Here is a 25371-nt window from a genome sequence, read left to right as displayed (position 1 = left end):
AAAATACATAGACCATTATCTCCTTTCTCAGAGAGTACAAAGATCATTCCGACATTATTATGCATTCTCAAATAAGATATTTCTATGCCTTCATCTTCTTTATGAAGTACCTGTCCAACATTGCTTTTTGCTAATTTCTTTCCCATCCATTCAACTAATAAAACTTACCCAAACGTTAATGAATCCTTTGGCATACTCATGACTTGTTTTGGATTCAGCTGTATCTTCATTTTAACAATATTTATAACTGTCAGTCCGTCGACTTTGAAGTGAAATCTCCTTCGATTTGCTGAAGTACTCACTATATTAACTTTGTTACAGGGTTCAAATAGTGCATATTTTGAGTGCCAAGATGAGAATGGATATTATTTTATCTTTTTAAAAGTTGATCTTTGAATTTACTGATCTCATCGCAATACGTTTAACGGTTAAACTAATGCTCTCAACAATCCCTTCCTGTAACTTGTGGCAACAAATCTGAAAAAAGTTTCCAATATAAGTATCAAGTTTGTAAGCAACTGTTTCTGCTTAAATTGGCTTGTCACATTACAAACATTTCATAGCAAAATGATTTTCACTTGCTTGGGAATTCTTAAGTGCAATTTTCATGATTTTTATCACTTATAATAGAAGAAATGAAATCACGAAACATTTAATCTAAAAAATAAATAAAAGTGAGGTTTTTTTTTTTTTTTTTTTAAATGAAAGCACACATAATTTTTGAACAAATGTTTTAAATGTGACTACTAACTTTAAACAATAGTTTGTTTTCCATTAATATTCTAAAATTTTACCCTGTATCAGCTTATAGATAAATGTCCTTCCGATACCATTCAAAACCATATAAATTAAATATATATTCAAATTGTAAAAATGCCTCATTAACAAGGGTCTAAATTCTGCTTTGCATAAAAAAAACTTTTGTTTCAACACTGCACCCAATAGGTTAGTTGAAAAAAAAATGAAATTTTAAATTACTTAACAAAAAGTTTAACCAGACATTCAAAAGATAAAAGTTAATCTAAAAATATTATGTTATGATTACGTTTATTGAAATTACAGCTTCCCAAGTAACACTGAAACGTTACGTCATCGTTACATCACGTTGCAATTAGTTGAAATATCGTTACCGTTTCCCACGCAACGTGATATCATGTTGCTTTATCGATTCGTTACAAAAAGCGTAATTTTGAAACGTTACATCAGGTTGCAAATTTCTTAAATTTGTAACGTTGACAAACAGTTGCAAAAGAAACGTTACTTATCATTACTTTTCGTTGCACCTTGCCTCGTCTTCGGCAGCCTCCGAATCCTAGTGGCCATTTTCAGTAAACAACTTCTGGCTTGCTATGCCGCCATTATTCTGCAGCTTCTCTCATCACTTTTAGCAGTAAGTACTTTGCATTATTGTTAATGTATTATTGTTGATATACTTATTTAATTTAAAAAAAGTGTTATTACATATTTTTATGAAGTTAATGAACCGCCGTTGGTCGGAGTTTGAGTATTTTTCCCACCGTACTTTTATTCATAATATTGTTAGAAAGAGTAATGTTAGATGTTTTTATTTGAGTATTTATTCATTGATTTCTTAAAAAGATGCTGAAGCTTGGGGATATGTTCCATGAACAAGCTATAAAAGCGATAAATGATACCATTTTTTACTCATTTAATCGGCTTTTTGTAGAATGATTTTGCCGAAATAATTGTAGCAATTTTTTGAAAAAATTTTTGTCATATAACTGAAATTATCTTTAGTAATAATATTGGAAATTTTTGTTAAAGCACTGATGTAAGAGCATTTTTTCAAAACTTTCATGCCTTTCGAAAAGTATTACTGGAGTTCTTTAGTAATAATAATAATTATTTTTTTCAAGAATTTATTTATGAAAGGGGTTTTTATTTAATTTGTAGCAATATCGTTAATTTTAAATATTAATACTAACCACTTGATGTAAATTCGGCTATGCTATGTTATGGTCTGTTTATTTTTAAATATCAGGAATGCTCTTACAAAATATTGTAAATGAAGCAACAGTGTAAGAATACTCGAACGCCTTTAAACAGCATAAGACATTTTATAAATTAAAAAAAAAAAAAATGTGAAGATTTTATAAAAGTATATTAACAGTAATTGCATTAACAAAAAATGCAGAATACTTACTGTATCAAAAATTGAGGGTTCAATGAACCCACCTCCCTTCTTACCAAGAAAAAAAAACTTTATTCAAGCTTTGAAAAAAAAAAAAAAAGCTTAATACAACGTTTAAAAGCAACGTGATAAATAAAGGTTGTTGTAACGTTTCAAAAATCGTTGATGCAACGTTACTGAAACCGTTGGTGTAACGTTACTAAAACCGTTGCTTTTGCGTTTTGCAACGAGACATATTTTCGCTCTATCAACGTTACCAGTAACGTGATGTAACGTGATTTATCTTACTTGGGTTATGTAACAAAAAGAGATTTTTTTTTTGTTCTGTAAACACACAAAGAGAAAACTTGATTTTGCCCTTGATTTTCTGAAAGTCATCGAACTATATGGAAAAAGCAGGTTAAGATTAAAGAAATTCAATTATTTCTGAAGAGAACGGTATATGGCAAATGACAGAATTTTAATTTTTAAGATTCAAGTGTCATGCCTCCTTTTTCCTGGAATTCACCTTTTCTTGCCGATCCAGTAGCAACTTGATAATATAGACTCTTGTTCCTACATCCTACATCTACACAGAGCAAGTTATAACTAAATTTTCAAACTTTATTTAAAGCATGAATGCAGCTCTGTCCCATTCCTCCCAACTCTTTTCCAATCTTTGTTTTCGTAGTAGATGAACTTTTCAAAGAAATAGTGCCTTTAACCTGAAAGGAATACCGTTCGTGACAAATTTTACCTTCGGGTAACTGAACTGGGTAAGAAAACAATTGAAGTCCGTATCCATATCCGCGAATCCAGACACTAATGATCCGGAACCGCAGGCCCGGATTCATAACCCAAGTAACATAAATCACGTTACATCACGTTGCTCTCAAGCGTTGACATCACGTTACTGGTAACGTTGATAGAGCGAAAATATGTCTCGTTGCAAAACGCAAAAGCAACGGTTTTAGTAACGTTACATCAACGGTTTCAGTAACGTTACGTCAACGATTTTTGAAACGTTACAACAACCTTTATTTATCACGTTACATCACGTTGCTTTTAAACGTTGTATTAAGCTTTTTTTTTTTTTTTTTTTTCAAAGCTGGAATAAAGTTTTTTTTCTTGGTAAGAAGGGAGGTGGGTTCATTGAACCCTTAATTTTTGATACAGTAAGTATTCTGCATTTTTTATTAATGCAATTACTGTTAATATACTTTTATAAAATCTTCACATGTTTTTTTTTTTTTTTTTTTTTCAATTTATAAGATGTCTTATGCCGTTTAAAGGCGTTCGAGTATTCTTACACTGTTGCTTCATTTACAATATTTTGTAAGAGCATTCTTGATATTTAAAAATAAACAGACCATAACATAGCATAGCCGAATTTACATCAAGTGGTTAGTATTAATAGTTAAAATTAACGATATTGCTACAAATTAAATAAAAACCTCTTTCATAAATAAATTCTTGAAAAAATAATAACTCCAGTAATACTTTTCGAAATGCATGAAAGTTTTGAAAAAATCCTCTTACATCAGTGCTTTGACAAAAATTCGCAATATTATTACTAAAGATAATTTCAGTTATATGACAAAAATTTTTTCAAAAAATTGCTACAATTATTTCGGCGAAATCATTCTACAAAAGGCCGATTAAATGAGTAAAAAATGGTATAATTTATCGCTTTTATAGCTTGTTCATGGAACATATCCCCAAGCTTCAGCATCTTTTTAAGAAATCAATGAATAAATACTCAAATAAAAACATCTAATATTACTCTTTCTAACAATATTATGAATAAAAGTACGGTGGGAAAAATACTCAAACTCCGACCAACGGCGGTTCATTAACTTCATAAAAATATGTAATAACACTTTTTTTTAAATTAAATAAGTATATCAACAATAATACACTAACAATAATGCAAAGTACTTTGCTAAAAGTGATGAGAGATCGCGATTGCGAAGCTGAAGAACAATGGCGGCACAGCAAGCCAGAAGTTGTTTACTGAAAATGGCCACTAGGATTCGGAGGTTGCCGAAGACGAAGCAAGGTGCAACGAAAAGTAATGATAAGTAACGTTTCTTTTGCAACTGTTTGTCAACGTTACAAATTTAAGAAATTTGCAACGTAATGTAACGTTTCAAAATTATGCTTTTTGTAACGAATCGATAAAGCAACGTGATATCACGTTGCGTGGAAAACGGTGACGATGTTTCAACTAATTGCAACGTGATGTAACGATGACGTAACGTTTCAGTGTTACTTGGGAAATTTTGGGCCCCCTACAACAAAATCTGTAGGGCCTCTCCCTATAGGCAGCAGGTAATGTTAATAAGTCGTAGTGGTAGTTTTTTTCACCTTGTTTCTTTAATTTCTTAGGCTACTGGGCCTTTTTAAGGACGTGCCCTCCCCCCTCCTCCGCCCTGCGGGGCCTGAGGGTACGCAGATCCGGGTCTGCGGATCCGTATCCGTGCATCTACATTTCTAACGATCCGGCAGATCTTAGTTGCAACGATTATATTCAAATATAGTATTCAACTGTAATATAACCTATTATAGAACTCTTTGGTTATATTGTGAACGCAAATTAAAGAAAAACAAATGGGAGAGAAATAACGCTTAACTGCATCTGCAATAAATTTAAAAGGGGGGGGGAAGGAGAAGAGAAACATTTAACTTTAACCGTGTTTAGTGTTTACAAACAGAGCGATAGTGTGCTTAAGGAATTTTTGTTTCTGTTGGGTAGTTAATATGAGCTTGTTACTGAGCTAATTGCCGTATTTTCGTTTCTGTTTTAATTTTTGTATTATCTTTCTTTTGTTACTTGCATTTTTTGCGATTCTTTTGTATGAGATCTAAGTCTTAAAGCAATTACTTGAAGTAGCCACACGAAATATTCGAAAAGCTCCAAACTTCCTTCTATCTTATTTTTTTTATTGGACGAACAGAGAATCGTGAGTAAATATATTTTTACTAGCATAAGTTACATTAGATTTGACTGTTATTCATAGAATTTTCGTTCCGATTGGTCTATTGAGCTAAGAATAGTCTCCTGATTATGTTATAAGCATGCAGTATAAATGGAAGCACATCTTGAGTAGGGACGTGCGCAGAAATTTTAGGGCCCGTCACAAATGACTTATCCGGGAAAACTCTTCATATTGTTTAGCCCTGTATTTCCGTCCAAATTTATAAATATTGGCCCCCTTCAGACTAAGGCTCAGGCCAACAGGTGTCTCCCCCCCCCCTTCCCTTTTGTGTACGCTCCTGATCTTGAGTTATTTGTATAGATTGCATTGCAAATGTGTTTCTGTGCTGTCATTGAAGTTGCAATTTTCTGTGTGGACATTGAATAGATAAAACTTAAAGTTGAAAAACTATTTCTATTCAACGTCTACTAAGCAAAAGAAAAAAGTGAACAAAACTGCTTCAGATATATTAGTCAAAACTAATGAATGAATTTTCAAAATACTTTTACAAGTCCGACACTCCCCATTGATATCACTGCTATTTACATGCCTGCTTAGAATTCATCTTATTACAGTAATGGTCAACCTAATGCCTGCATACCATGTGTAGCCAGCAAAGCTATTTCTTAGTACCCCCGTTGTAGTATTGATTATTAGATATTCAAAAAAAATATTTCAGAGCCTTCCAAAATAAACGATCATCCTAATTCAGTATTTGAATTATTGTTGCAAATTTGAAGCCAAAAAGACAAAAATTGGTGTGAAACCAAAAAAAATTCTAAGTATTGCGACACTTTAAATTAGCAGTCCTAATGCTTAGAATTTTTAATTAGCTCAGCCCTTCCCCCTCCTGCTGCTGTCCCTCATTGTGAGATAAATCTTGCGCAGGCTGGTACACATATAAACTTAAATTGTTATTTATATTTTTTCTAAAAACATATTATTAGGTACCTAATATTTTAATGACATTGGCAAACGTGTAGAAATAAAGGAATTTACAAACTTAAAATTATTATTTTGTTTGCTGCCTTACCATTTATTTTTTAGAAACCCATTTCATACTATTTGGCTCGAAATTTGCAATAACCATTCTTAATACCGAAAATGAAAATGATGAGTTGTTTATAAGGCTCTAAAATATATTTTTCGATTCGTACTACTGAATATAACAATGGGCCACATGAATCAGCTTTGCAGGCTATAGGTTGGCACCACTACTCTAAACTTATAGGGTTTTTATTTTTTTGAAAATATGGTACTAAAAACATTATAGGGTGTCTACCCACCTGTAAAACCTGGAAATGCCAGGGAAATTTTTTCTACTGGAAATGTAAGGGAAAGTCAGGGAAATTTACTTTTGTATGCAAAAAAGCTAGAAAATTTTTAACAATATTACCAGTTTCATTTTTTTTTCTTTTTTTTTTTTTTTTTTTTTTTGCAGTTTAGTAAAATAAATTTGGTCAGAAATTCATGCAACTTGAAATTACTAAAAGAATCTTTCTTTCCTTAAACCAGTTCTTCAACCCCACCTTTTGTTATCTGGTAGTTCTCTCACACCACATAATCTCCTCTGAGGCTGAGTCCAACCTCAGACAATAACTTTCTTTCCTCAAACCATTTCTCCAACTCACCTTTTGTTCTGTAATGGAGTCGTTTCCGAAATTTTAAAAGTATTTTTTTCTGAAAGAGCATGCTTAAAAACATTTGATATGACCATTTTTAAAAATATCCCATGTTTTTAAGCATGCTCTTTAAAATAATTTGTTTAAGTTTAATATTTTTTAAAAATTACATAAATCGATGCGCTTTCATTGTTTATGTTTCTGCCCGATGACATCACAAATTATGAAATGCTATTCAGTGTTGCCATTCACAGATCAAAATATTTAATTCGCATCTTTACTCACGTGTATTGGCAACGATATGGTTGATAGCAAGCATAGAGTGCAATTTTAATTTGCTTGTTGATTGTCATAACATGGAACCGTGGTAGAAAGATGCACCAAAATGCATCATTTGTGACGTCATCAAGACCATCCACCCCTTGTTTGAAAAATCGGACATTTAAAAAAATTAATTAAAAAACAACTGTTGGGAAAATAAAAATATTTTCTGGGTCTATGTTATTTTTTTTTTTTTTTTTGCTTATTCTATCAATTTCAGTGACTAGAAGTAGTATTTTTGACTGAAGGAAACATCCCCATTATGCACATTTCAATTTCTTGGGGGCTGAGTAGTTTAGACCTACTAACAATGGTAGTTAGGTTGCTTCTGCAGCTACCAATGAAAAACTATTACTTTTTCCCTTACCAGTTATAAAGCTCTGCAAAAAAAGGGTAAACTATTTATCAGTATGTTACCGCCCCTAAGCATAGAGGAAGACCTTTAATATTGGCCATTGCTTTGATGAGATGACACCTGCCTCCAGCTTTGTTATTCACTATTCCTGACTGGTATATTGCATGTAAGGGTAAACTAGTTTATAGATTACTAGTGGAATTTGTACAGCTTTGCCTGTAGTTGAAAATTAAAAGGTCATTTGGTTTGCTTGTATATTTGCAAATAATGGATGATGAATTTCTCGCCAATTGGCTATGTTCATTCGCTCTCCCATTCCACGTCATGATAATTTCGTAATTTACTCATCCATCTTATGATAATTTTGCTCTGGAAAATGTTCTTAAAATTGGAGTAGAAAAAGAACAAATCGAAGTTTCGAAAAATCACTTCGAGGTGCAAACCCCATGCTACAAACAAACTTTGTGCCAAATTTCATGAAAATCGGCTGAACGGTCTAGTGGCTATGCGCGTCACAGAGATCCAGACAGAGAGACTTTCCGCTTTATTATTAGTAAAGATTATTTCATTTCAGTATTACTTAGGTGTTTGTGTAGTTCTTTATCTGTAGAGATGTGTTTGTTAATTTGTGTTTAATTGCTGAAACAATTCCTGTTGAATCAGAGTTAAACCAACTGTAAAAATGTCACCAAAGAAAAGTTTTTCCACTGAAATTTTGTTCGATTCGGTGGGTAGAGAGCTCAACTGTTGCATTTTAACCCAACTTGGCAACAAATTTAGCTTTTTTTATTTTAATCTGGTTTCTATTTGGCCACTATTGGCGATATTTATAGAGTTAACCATTGAATCACATTAAAATTGCCAATATTGTAAAAATTAATCTGTATAAAACATTTTTTTTTTGCTTTGTTTCGCAACAAACTTGGGGTGAAAATATTTGAAGTGTTTCTTTACTTACTCCAAATCCAAGACACTATTATCATTAAATTAGCATAAAAGCAAGTCATGTGATGCACACATCAGCTCGTTTATAAATGAAGTATCGTGATTTTCCTATTTTAAATATGGTCTTTTAATTTGCTTATTATTTTCAAAACTATTACCTACGGTTCAATCCCATGGTTTTGATTTCCAAGGGACCAGAAAAACGTTTGTTGTAACAAAATATTTGTTATAACGAAATCATCTTAAAACTTCATTTTTATATAAGTGTTAATTTTGCAAATCTGAACTCTTAATATAACTAAATCTGCAACATTAACCATTACTAATGATCAATAAGTAAACACATTATTTATTCTGAAAATACAAAAAGAAAAATATTGAGCACTGAACTTTTATTCTTTGGTCATCTTCACAAAAAGTATTATTTTTTATGAGAGATTTATTCCCAGTGGACAATATAAAAGATTCTAATTTGTGAAGGGCAGTTACATCCCAAGAAAGGTTGAAAACTTGCTGACCCTCTTTGGAAATTGCGAGGTGCTTTATGTTTAGTGCACAGAAATCGACTGTGCTTTGCTAGACAGTGACTTTTGTTGTCGCACTGAACAGATTTCCACCTTGAATGGTTCTCTTCCGAAAGTACAAACGGACATGCCCAGATCTAAGTACTTGCAGACCCTGTAGTGTGGAGGGACCCACAGCCATAAATGGCCCAACGGCTCAAGAAATTGTGAAATTTTTTTTGAAAAACTAGCGCTAAGACCTATTAACATTGCAACTGTACACTATTGGTTTCTGGGGATTTGGGACTGAAAGTTGGTTTTCTGGTGAGCCCTACAGATTTTGTTGCAAGATGGTCCAAAATTTATAGACACTGGCCTGCAAACAGAGTTTGCAGTTATCACGTTACAACTTGTGAAAGCTGTTTTTTAGTTTCTGAAAACAGCAGTGAGAAAAAAAAATCTATCTGAAGTTGAGAAAAACATTTCATTGTAACAAATTTAAAAAAAATTACTTTGTTAAAACCAGATTTTTTATACATTTTCTTGATTGCTTTTAAAATGGGACCAAAGGTTTTGTTCATTGTAATGAATTTTTCATTGTAACGGTACTTGCTATAGTGGTATTTCTCTGTATTTGCTAAAGGTCAAGACTCACGCTTACCACTGGACGACCTAGTTTGATTTGTGGTGTGTTGAGAAGGTTCCTGAGTCATCAACTTTTGGAGGATTTTCAAGAAGCAGCTCTGGTTCTCAATTGTCATGAAGGAACATTGGAGCATGATAACTCATAATGAGACAATTGGACCCCTCTCACAGAAAAACTACAACACGATAGAACAAAAATACTGCCAAAGTAGCTACAAACAGCCATGTTACAAAACTATCTTGGGAAAAAAAGAAATTTGTAAAAAGAAAAAAGTTTGTGTGAGTCTTGTAGATAAAAAAATCATTTTGATCCGCTTGTGCAAAAACATATTTAACAGATTTTCTGATAAAGGGTAACATAGAATCCAAAATATTTTAACATTATCAATGTGTACACATTTTATGGAACCAGCAGAAAATGACATTGTAAGTAGGAATGGATAACATATGAAACAGATGACATGAAATTACTGTTCCATTGTTATAAATGATTTAAAATATGTATTTATCGTGTAATATTGTACTACAGTATCATATTTTAACTATATAGGGTTAAAAAGGATGCTTTCATAAGTTGCTTTCCATAATTTTACAAAAATGAAGTTATTGGTGGTTTTTGAATTTTCTGAAGTTTCTTAAATGTATTAAGTTGAAATAGTTTGTAATTAAAAAATGTTAACTGTTTGAATATAAACATAGGCTGCGTTCGGAAACGATCCACCGGTTACACCGCGTGGTTAGTCCGGTGTGGTTATGACGTATTTGGAATTTCTCTAGGAATTCCGGTAGAACAGCTGTGTTTCCGAACGCTCGTGGTTAAACCGCGGTAGTTCTAGTTCAGCAGCAAACGACACTCCAATCAACGCGTAACTTTCATAGTAGGCAAGTCACGTGCGTTACGATCAAAACATGAAACACGACCGGATTGGTCAACACAGACTTTGTGACGTTTGTGATCTCGCTAACCGCTTCCAGACAGCGGTGCCACAGGTTGCTACCAAGTCGACCGCCAGAAAACAACCGCAGTGTTTCCGAACGCGGTTAAGTGACGTCACCGGTTCCACCGCAAGCGTTTCCGAACGCTTGCGGTTGCACCGAGGCGACCGATCCGTGTTTCCGAATGCACCCATATTAAGCAGATTTTCTGAAAAGGAGTAGGTAAAACCTGGAGTGTTTTAACATTCTTAGCATACAGCAATTTAGTACTTGAAAAGCATTTATTTTTGCAAGCCTTAATTTTTGCAAAAGTGAAGATATAAGTAATTTTGTGAATTTTATAAAAAAAAACTTTCCCAAAGTTTCTTACATATTTTTAGTGGAAATAGTTTGCTAGACTCAATTTCTTTATAATTTGTGAAAGATATTTTCAGGACTTGTTCACATTCATTAAAAATATAGTTTAAATGTCATTATTGTGTTAATACTTATGACATTTATGTTAGTACTATTGGTGCTTTTTTATACTAAGTAAATGTTTAGTAAAGCATATTATGTTGCTTGCATGTTGCTTTAGACATTTCATTGTATCACCTGTGTATAATTTTACACATTTTGTTTGTCCCAGGTAGTTCAAGTAGGAACATGAAATGGTTGTTGGAACATGAAGAATATTTAATTGATCTTATTCGTCCCCAAAAATGCTTGTGGGACACAAAACACACACTGTACATGAAAAAATCACATCGAAATCGCCTTATGAGAGGAATATGTAAAATGTTGAGTGATCGATATCCTGATGCTGCATTGCTCTTTACATACGGTAAGTTTTTTTTTGGTCATTTCATACCGGACATTGATGTACTAATTTAATCTCTATCAAATTTAAGTGGGCCATAGTGGCCGGATGGGTAAACTGTCAGACTCATAGCGGAGGGGGCATGGGCTCAATGCCGGCTGGTCAAAGATCCTCTGTTTGTGAATGGTTACTGATACACTTAAAATATGTTGGGGTCACAAAGTATGGAACAATACCTCTGGGGTAAAGTCCTGGATCCGTCTCTTAAGTGGCAACACACTTTGATCCATGCACTGCGCGCCGCTTTCGACTGCGATTGGAGGCGGGCAGTCACGGGGGTTCAGTCCGCCATTTTGTGTTGTTGCGTGTGTGATTTCACTGTGCGGAATACTAGATATTTTCTCTTTGCTATTCGTATTTTTCTTCAAACGCTATCTTTAATGTGAAGATGCCTTGGTGTAGTGCATTAAGATGTTCTAACAGTTCAAAATTACTATATCGAAGTACATTGAAAGATTATTTATGTATTTTAAATGTTTTCATCAATACTGCTGCGCAATTTCAGATACTTTATGAAACTCTTGTTGAAATTGTAATATTTTTTACTTTTCATTAAACTGTCTGATGGTTTGTTAATTTTCATGGGATAATAAAGACATTCACTAAAATCATCATAAATAGTTCCTTCAAATATTGTAAAGCTCAACTATGTAACGGCACCTAATAAATTGCCTGCAGTAGCAAAATATTTGCCCTGTTTTCAAAACTGATTTTTCTGAATTTAAGATAACAAAACCGCCAAAATTTAAATATACTAGTTATTTTATTTATTTTTAATGTAAATTTTCTATTGTTTAGTTAGTTTCAAAATGTCTCAATAACTGTAGCAAAATTATTTTAAGAACACGTCGTTTTGCTTTTAATTGTGTCATAGCCATGAGTTTCAGTGTGTTGCCAAGTTAATTATTTATCTTGCACGTAAAAATTAAGATATTAAAAGTATGAAAATATTCATTAAAAAGATTAAGCTTCTTTGAGATTACAGTAACATGTAACTCAAGCCAAGTTACATAATTACGTGAAGATTTTTTTTTTGCCCGGAAAAAATCTGTTTTCGTTTAATTTTTATTTTGATGTGAAAACTTTAATAAATAAATAAATATATATATATATATACATATATATATATATATATATATATATGTGATTTATCCCAGTATCTGTTAATTTACAAATTCATTATTACTATTTATAACAGTTCGTCACAGATGTAATCTGAACTCTTTTATTTGAATTCCTATTGGTATCAAATATTTCAATTATTATTATTATTTTTTAAATATTGATTTAAAACTGGTTACATTTTATTATCAGTTCGTTGAATTTTTAAGAACTAGTAGTATCCTTAAAAGTCAGGTTTAAATGAAAGGCATTTTTTAATGTAAAATCGTCATGAGAAACAAGAAAGTGTTGGTAAAAAATAAAATAAAAAAGAAAGAAAACTACACACATTAGTAATATAAATGATACTGCTTTGCATGAATAAGTTCAAACTGTTGCCCACAAATAATTTATGACACAATTAATTTAGCTCACTACTGTTCTACTCAGTGGATTAAAGGGGGGAGGCCCGTGCCCCCCCCCCCCCCAAAAGGATAAATTTATTTAAATATTTTATTCACAATTTTTTAATTGACTTCTCCATAGCGTTTTTTTATATAGTTAATTAAACAGAACACAAAACACACACAGAGAATATTTTGAATAATAGCATTTTTGTTTGCTAAAGAAGTCATACTGGAGTCCTAGAGTGGCAGAATACATTTGTACATTTAACTCGCTGGTTTTGAGTTCAAGGGAACGTAATATCGCGATTTGTCCATTAATTTTTCTTTGATGGAATCAATAACTAACATTCTATAAAAAATGTGCAGGCGTGCCTAGAAGAATTATTTTGATCCAGGAAGCTATTTGCGAAATAATAGCTTTTTCTTCTTCAGCTTATAAAAAATGCAAAATGAAATAAATCATATCGTAGTTTCTTGAGAAAACCATGATATTAATGGAGGCGGTATGTAATATGAATATGTTATCTCAACTTTATCATGGTTTCAAGAACAATAAGCAACTGCTTCGAAATCCACACAGAAATTGTCCTGAATTTTTCAGTAAAACTTATATGTTTAATAGCTATGATTTTCTTAATTAAATAATATTTTATAGTTAAAATGCTATAAAATAATATTAAAACCTCAAATGAGGTATGGGTATATTTTTTTCTTGAATAACCTTGCCCTCGTGTTATAATAATTACGACATTGTTCCTAAAATTAAAACCGCTAATTGTATAGCATTTCGGTAACATTATTATGGTTTAGTATTTCATTGGCTTGAAACATTAAAGATGTTTTGCGTCCACATTCAAAGTATATTGGTACATAATATGTATGTTCTTAGAAGTGGATCATAAGGGGGGATAAGATAATTAACGGATCCTAAAAAATTTAAAAAAAGACATTTTAAAATAAAGTAATGAAAACTTTGTTATGAAACGCCGTATGTGGCAGGGGGAAGGAAGAGGTGCTATTCAATTTCCCGGGTCCCCTCCGAGAGATTTTTCTGTATCCGCCCCTGGTTCTATTACACCAACTTTCTAATAATAAAACGCATGTTTAAAACACTTCAAGTAATTTAACTCAGAAGGTTTATAAGGGGGAAAAAAGAAATTACTCTTAAAAGTAGTCGAAAATTTCTTCAAAACACCTTTTTACTAATATTTGGTTTAATAATAAAAAAATATTTTTCTAAGGTAAAATTCAACATTTTTGTATGTATATTATCAGTTACATAAGTTACGATCAAAAATCTGCAAACATTCGTTGATAAAAAGATACTTTTCAATGAGCGAAACTCTGCATTTTTCTACTGTTGAGATTGGGAGAAAGTTGCGGAACGACACAAAATGGCGGATGCTGGAACGTGTCGCCACTTAAGAGACGGATCGAGGGCTTTACTCTGGGGGTGCTAGGCCAGGGAGTGGCTTCAAATTCAAGGTATTCAAATTCAAGAAATAAAGTAATATATTATTGTTTGTGGAACTTCTTAAAACAATCTTACGCACATAGATCTGACTTTTCTTTACAAGCTGGACAGAGATAACGCCTTTCCCGCCATTTTTTTGCTTATTCAACATGGCTTTGTCAGATGCTGTTTTTTTTTCTGTAGTTGGTTTCATTTTTTATGCTTTTAGATGAAAACTTTGCACTAGATTTAGCGTTTTTAATAATATAATGTGATTAAATCAAATTGTCATTTTAGGCCAGATTTCTAAAAATTGCTTTGCCAATCAACGTATTAAGCACTTTAATCTGTCATTAAGTTTGTTAATGGTCTTAATTAAAGCATTGTGCCAAAATCAGACTTTGTTAAACTTAATGATTGCAAAGTAAAATGACACCAAATCATATTTTTTCTTTTTAAATGTAATTTTTATATGGTGTCTATAAAATTGATTTTTATCTTTTGAGGTTGTTGTAGATTAAATAAGTATATGAAGTTTTCGGTTATTGTTTTACATATAATCATTATACAAGTAGCCATTTATTTGTTCATTTGCATCAATACAGTTCAGCATTTTGTTACAATTAAGTAGATAACTGTATCGTTCTCCTAAACTGGTTTTACTTTTGCCTTGAATGAAACTGTAAAACTAGTATCCAAGATGGGGGGCACGCCTTCATAGGAAGGCATAGAATAGTTTTAAGCCAATCTGCACATTGCACTAATGCTTCACTTGTGTGGTATTTTGAATATCTATTTTTCCATAAAAAAGTTTGTGAGTCGTTAAATTCAGTAATATTAACAGAAATTGTATTATAATGTACCAATTAAGAAATATGCTTTGGTTTGGTGCATAAAAACTATAAAATATGGTTTTGCTTTTCAATCCTGCTAAATAAATTGTAGCTTCAGGCAGGCACTTCTTAAATTGGATTATTATTAAAATTAACCTGGGGGAGGGGTTCTTTATGTTAAAAAGGAGCCCAGAAAGTCTGTATCCACCCCCGTGCAGAATATGTCAGCCTTTAGAAAAGGGTATATGGAAAGTTCTGGTACTAAAATTAATAACAGGCCTGTTATTTAGGGGTGTCGATTCACCCCCCTCCTCATGCCTGCCTTTGGCAAATTAATGTATTTACATGGCAGAGGGCATAGTTATTGCTGTTTTTTTTTTGGTACGGTGACCCCTCGTTATATCATGCTTTTCGGGGGACAAAGAAAAAGCGCTATATATCCGAAAGCGTGATGTAACCGAGGTCATTAAAAATAGTTATCCATCCAACACATACAAGAAAATTAGCATTCACTTTTTTTGACATGATGCCCCTATGCTTTTTTTTATCCCTTGCAAAAAAAATTATCATTTTTTTTTTGTTACCTTAAAAAGTTAATCTCCACCCCCCCCCCCTTTTTTTCTTTTAATGACGATATTTTTTTGTAGTTCCAATTACCCTTATAAGGCTTCAAAATGCAGAATTGTATATCTTTTTTTTTTTTTTTTCAAAATTTCCTGCCCTGCAGACCCCTAAAATTTAGAAATATTACATATATCCATCTTAAAAAAGGAAACCCTGGATTCACTCACCTGCAAGGACGGATCCAGAAATTGTTCAAGGATGGGCGGTTGATTTTTTAACTTATCTCTACTTCATATCTAATTTATATATTCTTTTTTGGGGGGAGGGGGGCAGAAAATTTTTATCTGACATGACTCAATTGTTTAGATTTATTCAAGGAGGTCCCCGAACCTATTCCATTGTTTTTCTGTTGAAAGAGTTATTTCAAAATTGAGCTTTAGAACTTAAATTTTGTAATAATTCTGGGGCAATATTTCAAAACCCCCTCCCTCTAACATGATCGACGGTCATCTAAAATTGCTATTTTTTGGAACTTCAGTTTTAAAAAAATTCTGATGGAAAGTCACGGAACCTATTTCTTCCATTAAGTAAAAGTTGTAAATAATTAAGTTGTAGCTAAGTTTTGCAAAATACCCGGGAGAAGTCCTTCAAACTCATCATTATATCATAAACAAAGATCGTCTGGAAATAGCCCACTTAAAAATTCAATTCTAAAAAGCTTCTGGAAGAGAGATTCAAACCCCATTCCTATGATAAAGGTCATCTAAAATGGCCTGCACTTGCACTTTAGAACCTTAATTTTGAAAAATTGCCGATGTAGGATCCCCCAAGGGAGGAACAATCACCCTCTTTTGTATACATCCTTGCTCACCTGATACCATTCCCGCTCTTAAGAACAATCAAAAAAAGAAAAACATGAAAAAAGGCACCACAAAAAAAAAATGATAATAATAATAGTAATCATGGCTTTATGTACCACAGAAAGAAAAAAAACAACACATAGTAAACAAATTTTTTAAAAAATGTAAAATTGGCCTCTTTTGCCATTGACAGAAAAGTTGTCTGGACTACAAAAGGGGCCCCATACCTAAAATATGCAACTCTCAAGCAACTACATATCATCTAACATTTGGCCGCTTCTGGATCCTTTCAATTAGTTAATTCTATTCTTAATTGCTCGATTTCGAAAAAATAGTCCGACCCCAGTAACAGACACCGAAAATTCTGATGACACCCAGAAACAGCTAGGATGAGGAAAGGATGAGTAATGGACAGACTTCCCCTTTTCTCTTCACAATGTGTAAAAGTTCTTTATTTTTAGATCTAAAACCTTATTAAATTCAAATGAACATAAAACACTGACAGACCTTGTGGTGGCTGTTCATAACTTTCTACCACTGCCCTTGTAAATACCGATTGGCTCATAAAATTCACTCTGATAACACTATATGGTTGCACTGTACTCATGGGCTGCAGAAACATCAGTTTTACCCGCCTTAAATTCTTATTATTTAAATCCAATCTTATGACTATGTCTGTTACTTGACCTTTTTCTGTTACTGGTGGGTGCCATTACCCAATGTGCACAATGTGGCTATCTTCCCCATGAACCATCACCTAGAGACCAAATTTACATCTTAACTGTAGACAGCAATATATATTTAGTGAAAATTATTTTTTCTTGCTTTATGTTTATTTTGTACAAATATTCAACATTATTGATTTTGACTGTTGATGGCTGCTTTGTCTAAATATGTAACTATAAGTAATTGATTGCAATTGTTTGTGCATGTATAGAGAGAGTTTTATCCCACTCATTTTTTGGTTTAAATATTTTTTGGTTCTTATTATATATTTCATTAATTCTTCATATTTTTTTTTCTTTCATTACAGACAATTTCTACAATTGTTATAATCCAGGGGCTAAAGTTTCAGTCTTTTGATTGATTTCCATCTTTTAAAAAATGTTTGAAACCGAAAAAATTAAACAATCAGTGTATCAGTTGTGTAGGAAAAATTCAGACAATTTAGCTTTTTTATTTGAATAATAGCTGGGGTTCTCAAGCTTTTTCGAGAATTAGAATTTTCTCATGGCACCCTAGATTAGTTCTATTATATACATATTATTGATACCATGGACTCTTTACGGCACCCCAAGTGCTGCTGACAGACAGTTTGAGAACCCCTGAATTATAGGATCATATTCAAGGAAAAAGGAACTACTCATTACCTAAAGCATGAAAAATAATTCATTCTTGAATAAAATTTTCGTATAGTTTCAATTCTCAAACAGTCCTTATAATTCTTCGTTGTGTTATTTTCTATTTTATAATTTTAATCTTTACATCAAAAATAGGTTTTTATTTTTGAAATATAGAGTTCTGTATTCAATACTTTTGTTTTCTTAAACGCTAAATTTGCAATACACCTCCTTTTTTTTAAAGGCATTTCTGTCTTGATAATTTTTGCAACTTTCATCTTTAGAATAGCATTAGGCATCCTAACATAGTTTCAAGCAGGGCAGCGGATTCTGAGGAAAAACTGTTACCCCAAAATCCTTCAGACTCTGACTTTGCAAGCACTAGCAGAGTTGTAGTTTTTGGGAAAAAATGAGCGACTCTGACTCTTGAAATTTTATACCCTCGACTCCTGACTCTGACTCGTTTACCCTTCCCTTAGAATGAGACTCTAACCCTGACTTTGCAGCCCTGGTTTCAAGCAGTGGAAAGTTTTCTAAAAACATCTGCAGATAAATTTCAGTTTAAATGAAGTGTTGAAAATTTTAAGAGAAGAATTTGTATTTAGACACAGGTACTCTTTTTTTTTTATCCTTCAATCATCAACTATCTCTCTCTCTCTCTCTTCATCAACTTTTATGAAAAGTTATTTGTAACTCGTTTTAAAGCAACTTGAAATGACTTACATCACTGTCACTCAGTAGTTAAGATGGGTTTACTCAAAACAAGTTATGCATTGACTGCTATGCGTGAATGATACTCCTCTTAGCAGAAAGTTATGGCTGTTGGTCGAACCAGCACCATGGAAACTGACACAACTGTCATTCTCTCTTACTGAGTAGTTCCAATTAATTTCAATTAATAGACACTGTTCATTTGCTATTTGTGGGCTTTTTTTTTTTTTTTTTTTTGAACAATCACAAAGTGCCTATTGTTCTCACTTGACCCTTTTTGTAACAAAACCGCCGTCGACCGGCTACCTGATGCTGATCCTCCAGTGAGCTACTGAGTGGTGGCATCCATCTCTTATACACACATACACTCATGCCAACATACACGCACTTACACATACATGCCTACACACACACACACACACACCTGTGACTGCAAAAGGCATAATTTAAATTCAAGATGTCAAAAATTTAAATTATCTTTTTTTTTTTTGCTCAGTTAATACACTTCACAGAGGAACTAAAGATGAACCCAGATCCATGCTTAGCTCAATTTGTAAGATTTTTGACTCATTCCTGTCTGATTAAATCTTGCCACCTCTTTCAGAACAAGTGCAGAAAAAATATAGAAACTTGAGAACATACTTCTTGAAGGAACTTCGATGTTTAAATAAACAGGAAAATGAAAGTGGGGTCAAAGTTGTCAGGTCAAAGTGGGCACACTTTGAGCGGATGTTGTTTCTGCAAGACATAGAGACCTCTTCAGCAAGCTACTCGAACCTGAATTACAGCTCCACATCTGAAGCAGATCCCAGTGTAGGTTACTGACTTTAATTTTACAGTCATTGCTTGAGTTTGAATCACTAACTGGGGTTATATAGCTTTGCATAATGTGAGTAGGGAAGGGTGGCTCTAAGCGGGTAGGCATTCGTATGCCCCCCCCCCCCCCCCATGGTGTGTAAGCGGCGATGCATACATATGTCATGTTTACATGAACATCTCTGAGTTTTTATCAGTCCCAGCGAAATATCAGTGAAGTGGCATGGCGCAACCAGGCTTAAAATTTAAAAAAAGATACATTTCTTTTAAAAAATAAAGTTTTGTAACTTATGATTAGTCGAAGACCAGCTTTTTTTTTTTTTTTTTTTTTTGATTGTCAATAACAATACGTTATTCTGACACCATCCACCTATAAATTACAATAGTCATTTTGTTTGTTTCTTTTTTTAAATTTAAGGTTAAAATTATTGAAATAAAAAACGTGCCATTTTGGGCAAAGTGGGTTGGGCAAAGCAGATATAGGATTTAATCATGTATTTACTTATAATATCTTGATGATTCGTGTGCTGAGTTAGATTTTCGATTTCAATAGGATAAGGATACCTTAAAAAAGTTATTTTTTAGTCTGTCAATTAATTAGTCTATTATTTTAATCAGTTATTTCTTTATGTTTTATAAACGAATGCCCTGACTTCAAATTGGATAAGTACAACTGTTTTATATTTTTTTATATAATGGCAGGTAGCTATTCAACTATTTTAATCATTTGTAACTTCATATTTGATTGGCAAATATACCAAACCACAATTAGTTAAGCTTAGCCACTTTGGGCTCCCTGGTAGAGCATAGCGGGTTTTTCAAGTGTTTTTAATAACTGTTAATAAATAAATATTGGGTTTGAAATAATACAAAAATCCCTTTTTATTTTGAAATTGAACCCTGTTAGGAAATAAAACCGAAATTGTTGCGATAAAAATCCAAAAACTACAATTTTCGAGCTTTCTTTAAAAACCTAAACGCTTTGGGCCACCCTCCTCTTCATAGTTGGTTAAGAAAGTGAAAATGTCAAATTATTTTGCATTAAAGTGAAAGGTTTGAGACTATCATGTTTGTCTGTATTTTTTTATTTGTTTGAGAATACATTTTTTTGCATTTAACTACCTAGGTAACTGTAGTCTTGTTACAATATAAGTGGTAACAGTAAATCTGCAAAATTCAAGTTTAAGGTAATAAATAGTTTTAGAGTTGCATTTCATAAGGCTTAGATGCTGTGTATTCATTTTGTAATATAAGTTATAACAAAGGCTATAGTAACAAACAAATTTTTTGAAAAGTTCTGCTTTAGAAAGTTCTGGTTTGACAGTATTGTTTTCTGCTTAATTCAGCAACAAGTACATAGAAAAAGTAGTTATAACCCTGAAACTTTTTTTTTGTGGCTGTTGAAATGGTATTTGCATACTGTGTACCTGCCAATTGTTATTCATTTGGCTCAAAACGTACACATTTTAACTGCTTTTATGATTTTGACCAATACTGCTTTTTTGTGTTGTGTCATTTTTCTTTCTGGGATGTCATGTGTTTTTTATTGGCTGGACAAAAATAGCAGAAGGGCCCACCATAAATATAGGGGCCATGATTTATAGATCATAAAAGTTCATTTTTGTTTCCAAACTAATAAAATTTTACTTACATAGCACATTACTAAATGTATGTTTACTTTACAGGAAAATCAGAGATTTGAAAACTCATACATTTTGGGTGTTCCAATGATTACTGATGTGTCGGGAAATGGTGACGAGTGCAGTGATTTGGATGTTACCACTGTGGAAAGTGAAGAGATTGAAGTTGCTGCAGATGCAATAATTACTCCTTATGAACATTGCGATGGTGAGCTGCCAAGGACGGAAAAAAAGCGAAATGACCGTGATGAAGCAGATCCTACTGTTACAACATATCCACAGATGCTCAATAATGACAAAAGGGATGATCCTGTATTGGCTGCCGAACTGCATTTTGGCAATTTTGTTGGATATAGTTTATCGACAATCAAGGAGAGTAAAAAAAGAGATTTGTGCCATATGGAAATTATCCAGGCATTGGCTAAATATCAAAAATAAGATTTCATTCGTTTTCTTAAATGTATGATTTTTTTTCTTTGAACTTTTTTATGTTAATAAAATATTTTAGATAAAATTTTGTTTTGTGTTTTTTAAATTCCTGTATGAGTCCTTAAACATATAATCATTTTAAATTTAATATCAATCTGAAATTTAATTTGTCGACCCCCTTAACATTAGAATAAAGGAGGGGGCCTGTGTGACACTTTCCATAGTTTGTCGTTCAATCAATCAAAAATTAACCAACTGAAAGTGATGGAACTGTATGTGGAGAAATGTGTAATAATTTTGCATTGATTACAAAACGTAAAATTTTTGCGTTCAGAATGTTCAGCAATATTGGGAAATTGGAACTGACAACCCTGTTAAATATACAAGTATCATGTGCAATTGAATATTGTAGTTTCTACATGGTCCAAAAGCTGTAGGTAAAGATATTAAGTACTGGAACTTAAATTTGCACTCGCCCCTGGAAGAACCCAATTCCATGCTTAATTTTAAAATTTTGACTCATTCTAACCTGTTCAATTAAATCTTTTGCCTCCTATTTCAGAAAATGTGAACAAAAAATTCCAAAACTTGAGAACATATTTCCAGACTCAACTTCGATGTTTAAATAAACAGAAAAACGAAAGTGGGGTGGAAATTGTCAAGCCAAAGTGGGCACACTTTGAGCGGATGTTGTTTCTGCAAGACAACGTGACCCCTTCGGCAAGCTCCTCGAACCAGAACAACAGCTCCACATCTGAAGCAGATCCCAGTGTAAGTTACTGACTTTAATTTATGGACATTGCTTGAGTTTTAATCACTAATTTCAGTTAAATAGCTTATGCAACGTGAGCATGGAGTTGGCATAAAGTGAAATGTTTGAGACTATTATGCTTGTCTGTAATTTTTATTTATTTGAGACTGCATTTCTTTTTATTGCATTTAACTATCTATGTAGCTACAGTATTGTTACAATATGAGTGGCAACAATATATCCGTAGAATGCAAGTTTTAGGTACCCAGGTTTTAGGTTAGAGTTGGTTTTCATAATGCATATATGCTGTGTAATTGTGTTGTTATATAAACTTTTACACATGCTATAAGTAAGAAACACATTTTTAAAAAAAAAAGTTTTACTTTCAAGGGACTTTCTCTAAAAGAAAAAAGTTATGCAGAAGCCTGAAAATTTTGTGGGATTACTCTAAAGCAGCGGTTCCCAACCTTTTTGATTGTGCGGCCCACCAGCTTTGTAGAAAACACGATTGAGGCCCACTAACTACTATACATTACTTTCACAGCCGAAATTTTCTTTCTGGGAAGGGGGGAGAGGAAGGTACTTGCTCATAACTGTCCTTAAGTGAAAGTAATATACGCATTAGGAAGAATAGGCCTGGCTTGTGGGGTTGGCAACCTAGACGGACGCCTGGGGCGGCAAATTTCGAAATTGAAACTTTTTTTTAAAGTATGAATATCTGTTTCAGTGCCAAAAGATTCACCAGAGCCGGATTTAGGGGAGGGCTGGCGGGGCTACTATCCCGGGGTCCCCAGAATAAAATTTTTACAAAATGTCCTAACTTTCACGAGTCATAAATATCGGATATATACATATATATATTAAAATAATTTATTATTTTAATTTGCAATGAATTGGTAATTAATGATAAACCTAATGAGATTGATATGATTTGGCTGGAATTGATTAGTAATAAGGGCAAAAAACTACGTTTAGGGAATATTTATAGGCCACCCAAGTTAAGCCAGGGTCAAGACGAACAGATGTTTAGTATTATTCGTCACATTTCTAGCAAGGGGTCAGTCATCATAATGGGAGATTTTAATTTTCCAGGAATTGATTGGAATAATTTTTACCATAGTAATAGCAGAGAAGAGGAATTTTTGAAAGTAATTGGTGACTGTTTCTTTGATCAAATTGTAACTCAGGGTACTCGACAGGACGCGATTTTGGATCTAGTTTTATGCGACATGGAAGGCTCTGTTCAGGGGTTATGTGTAGGGGAACACATTGGAGATAGTGACCACAACAGTATTAGGTTTGGGATTAAATTTGATATGCACAAAGTAGAGAATTTAAGGTTTGTGCCCAATTTCAGAAATACTGACTTTGTGGCACTTCGGCAGAGTTTGAAAGCAGTTTTCTCTTCTGGATTGGACAATAGCGATGAGAATCTTCAATGGGCAGAGTTTAAGGAAAATCTAGCGAATATGGTTAGGGATCATGTTCCTTTTAGGAGAAAGGGTGTCAACACTAAAATTTGGCCAATGTGGTTCTCCACAGAAACTAAAGACGCTCTAAATTACAAGCAAGCTGCTTTTCATAGGTTTAGAGAAACAGGTCACAGTGCAGATAGGCTCCAATATTGTAAGGCAAGGTGTAAATTTAAGTATTTGGTACGGATTCAGAAAAGAGAGTTGGAGCAAAGACTGGCAGATAACATAAACAGGAATCTGAAGAGTTTTTTTGCATACGCTAATTCGGGGAAAGTTCAAAATAGTCATATTGGGCCACTGGTTGATGAGCACGGAATTTTAATTCAGGACGATAGTGATATTGCTAATGTTCTTAATAACTTTTTTTCGAGTGTTTTTAATGATAACTGTATCTCAACAGTTGACACCAACAAGATACAAGCTATAGTACAGCTTGAGGACTTGGTATTTTCCAGGGATGACGTTTTACTTCATTTGAAAAAAATTAAAGAGACTAAGGCTCCGGGGCCAGATAATATTTATCCGAAAATTTTAGTTGAATGTGCAGAGGAATTAGCAGATGTAATCGCAAACATTTTCAATGCTTCTTATAATTCGGGGACAGTGCCAGAGGACTGGAAACTGGCTAACATTACACCGCTCTTCAAGAAAGGGTCTAAAGGGAGTGCGGGAAATTATAGACCTGTGAGTCTAACTTCGGTGGTTTCCAAAATTTTTGAAACATTGATGAAAATTAAGATAGTAAATTTTCTAGAGACTAATAATCTATTGACTAGTTTTCAGTACGGTTTCAGGAAAAGTAAATCTTGTGCAACTAATTTATTACATTTCTATGACAAAGTTACCATGGCTTTGGACAATAAGAAGCCTGTAGATGTTGTTTACATTGATTTTCAAAAAGCTTTCGATAAGGTACCGCATGTTGCTCTACTTAGCAAATTAGCTGATATAGGAATAGGAGGGAAAACTTTCATTTGGGTAAAAAACTGGCTGACCGGAAGGAAACAAAGAGTAGTTGTAATGAGAAATTATTCTAATTGGAGTGAGGTCTTTAGCGGGGTTCCTCAAGGATCAGTGTTAGGGCCTGTTTTGTTCATTGTCTTTATGAACGATATTCACAAAAATATTTCTGGGAACATGAATTGTTTTGCTGATGATGTCAAAGTTATGGGGACTGTAGAAAATGAAGAACAAGCAAATCAGCTGCAAGAGGATCTAGATCATATTGCGGAGTGGGCTGATAAATGGGGTATGGCTGTTAATGTTGGGAAATGTCAAGTGCTACATTAAGGGCATGGAAATAAGTGTACAAGTTATTATTTGCAAGGTTCAGTCATTAGTCAGGCAGACAAAGTTACTGATCTGGGGGTCTTAATAAGTCAGGATTTAAAGTTTAGCCAACAGTGCAGCATTGCTAGCAACAAAGTCAATAAGATGCTTGGGTTTATCAATAGATCTATTTCAAACAAATCTAAAGAAGTTCTTCTGCCCTTATATAGAAGTTTGGTAAGGCCCCATTTGGAGTATGCTGTTCAGTTTTGGTCTCCTTATCTTAAGAAAGACATTTATGTATTGGAAAGGGTACAAGGCTAATAAGTGGACTTTCCCATTTAGATTATGATTCTAGGCTTAGAAGGCTAAAAATGTACAGTTTTGAACAAAGAAGAGACCGAGGGGACACGATTCAGCTGTTTAA

At 33.2% G+C, this 25371-nt stretch overlaps 1 protein-coding gene across 1 annotated transcript in view; it reads left to right on the top strand.

Annotated features, from left to right (window-relative positions):
* The first annotated feature begins 4850 nt into the window (after positions 1–4850).
* The window catches only part of LOC129221302 (uncharacterized), a 29855-nt gene continuing 9334 nt past the window's right edge, over positions 4851–25371 (top strand). Inside the window, exons 1-3 of the mRNA XM_054855762.1 lie at positions 4851–5094; positions 11065–11259; positions 22012–22220. Coding sequence (XP_054711737.1) covers positions 11082–11259; positions 22012–22220 — 387 coding nt within the window. The 5' untranslated portion in view covers positions 4851–5094; positions 11065–11081. The remainder of the gene's footprint in view (positions 5095–11064; positions 11260–22011; positions 22221–25371) is intronic.

The sequence above is a fragment of the Uloborus diversus genome, chromosome 4 (genome assembly GCF_026930045.1).
Source record: "Uloborus diversus isolate 005 chromosome 4, Udiv.v.3.1, whole genome shotgun sequence".
NCBI classification, from domain to species: domain Eukaryota; kingdom Metazoa; phylum Arthropoda; class Arachnida; order Araneae; family Uloboridae; genus Uloborus; species Uloborus diversus.
The sequence above is the reverse complement of the archived record's forward strand: the minus strand, read 5'-3'. Positions and strand labels throughout refer to the sequence as shown.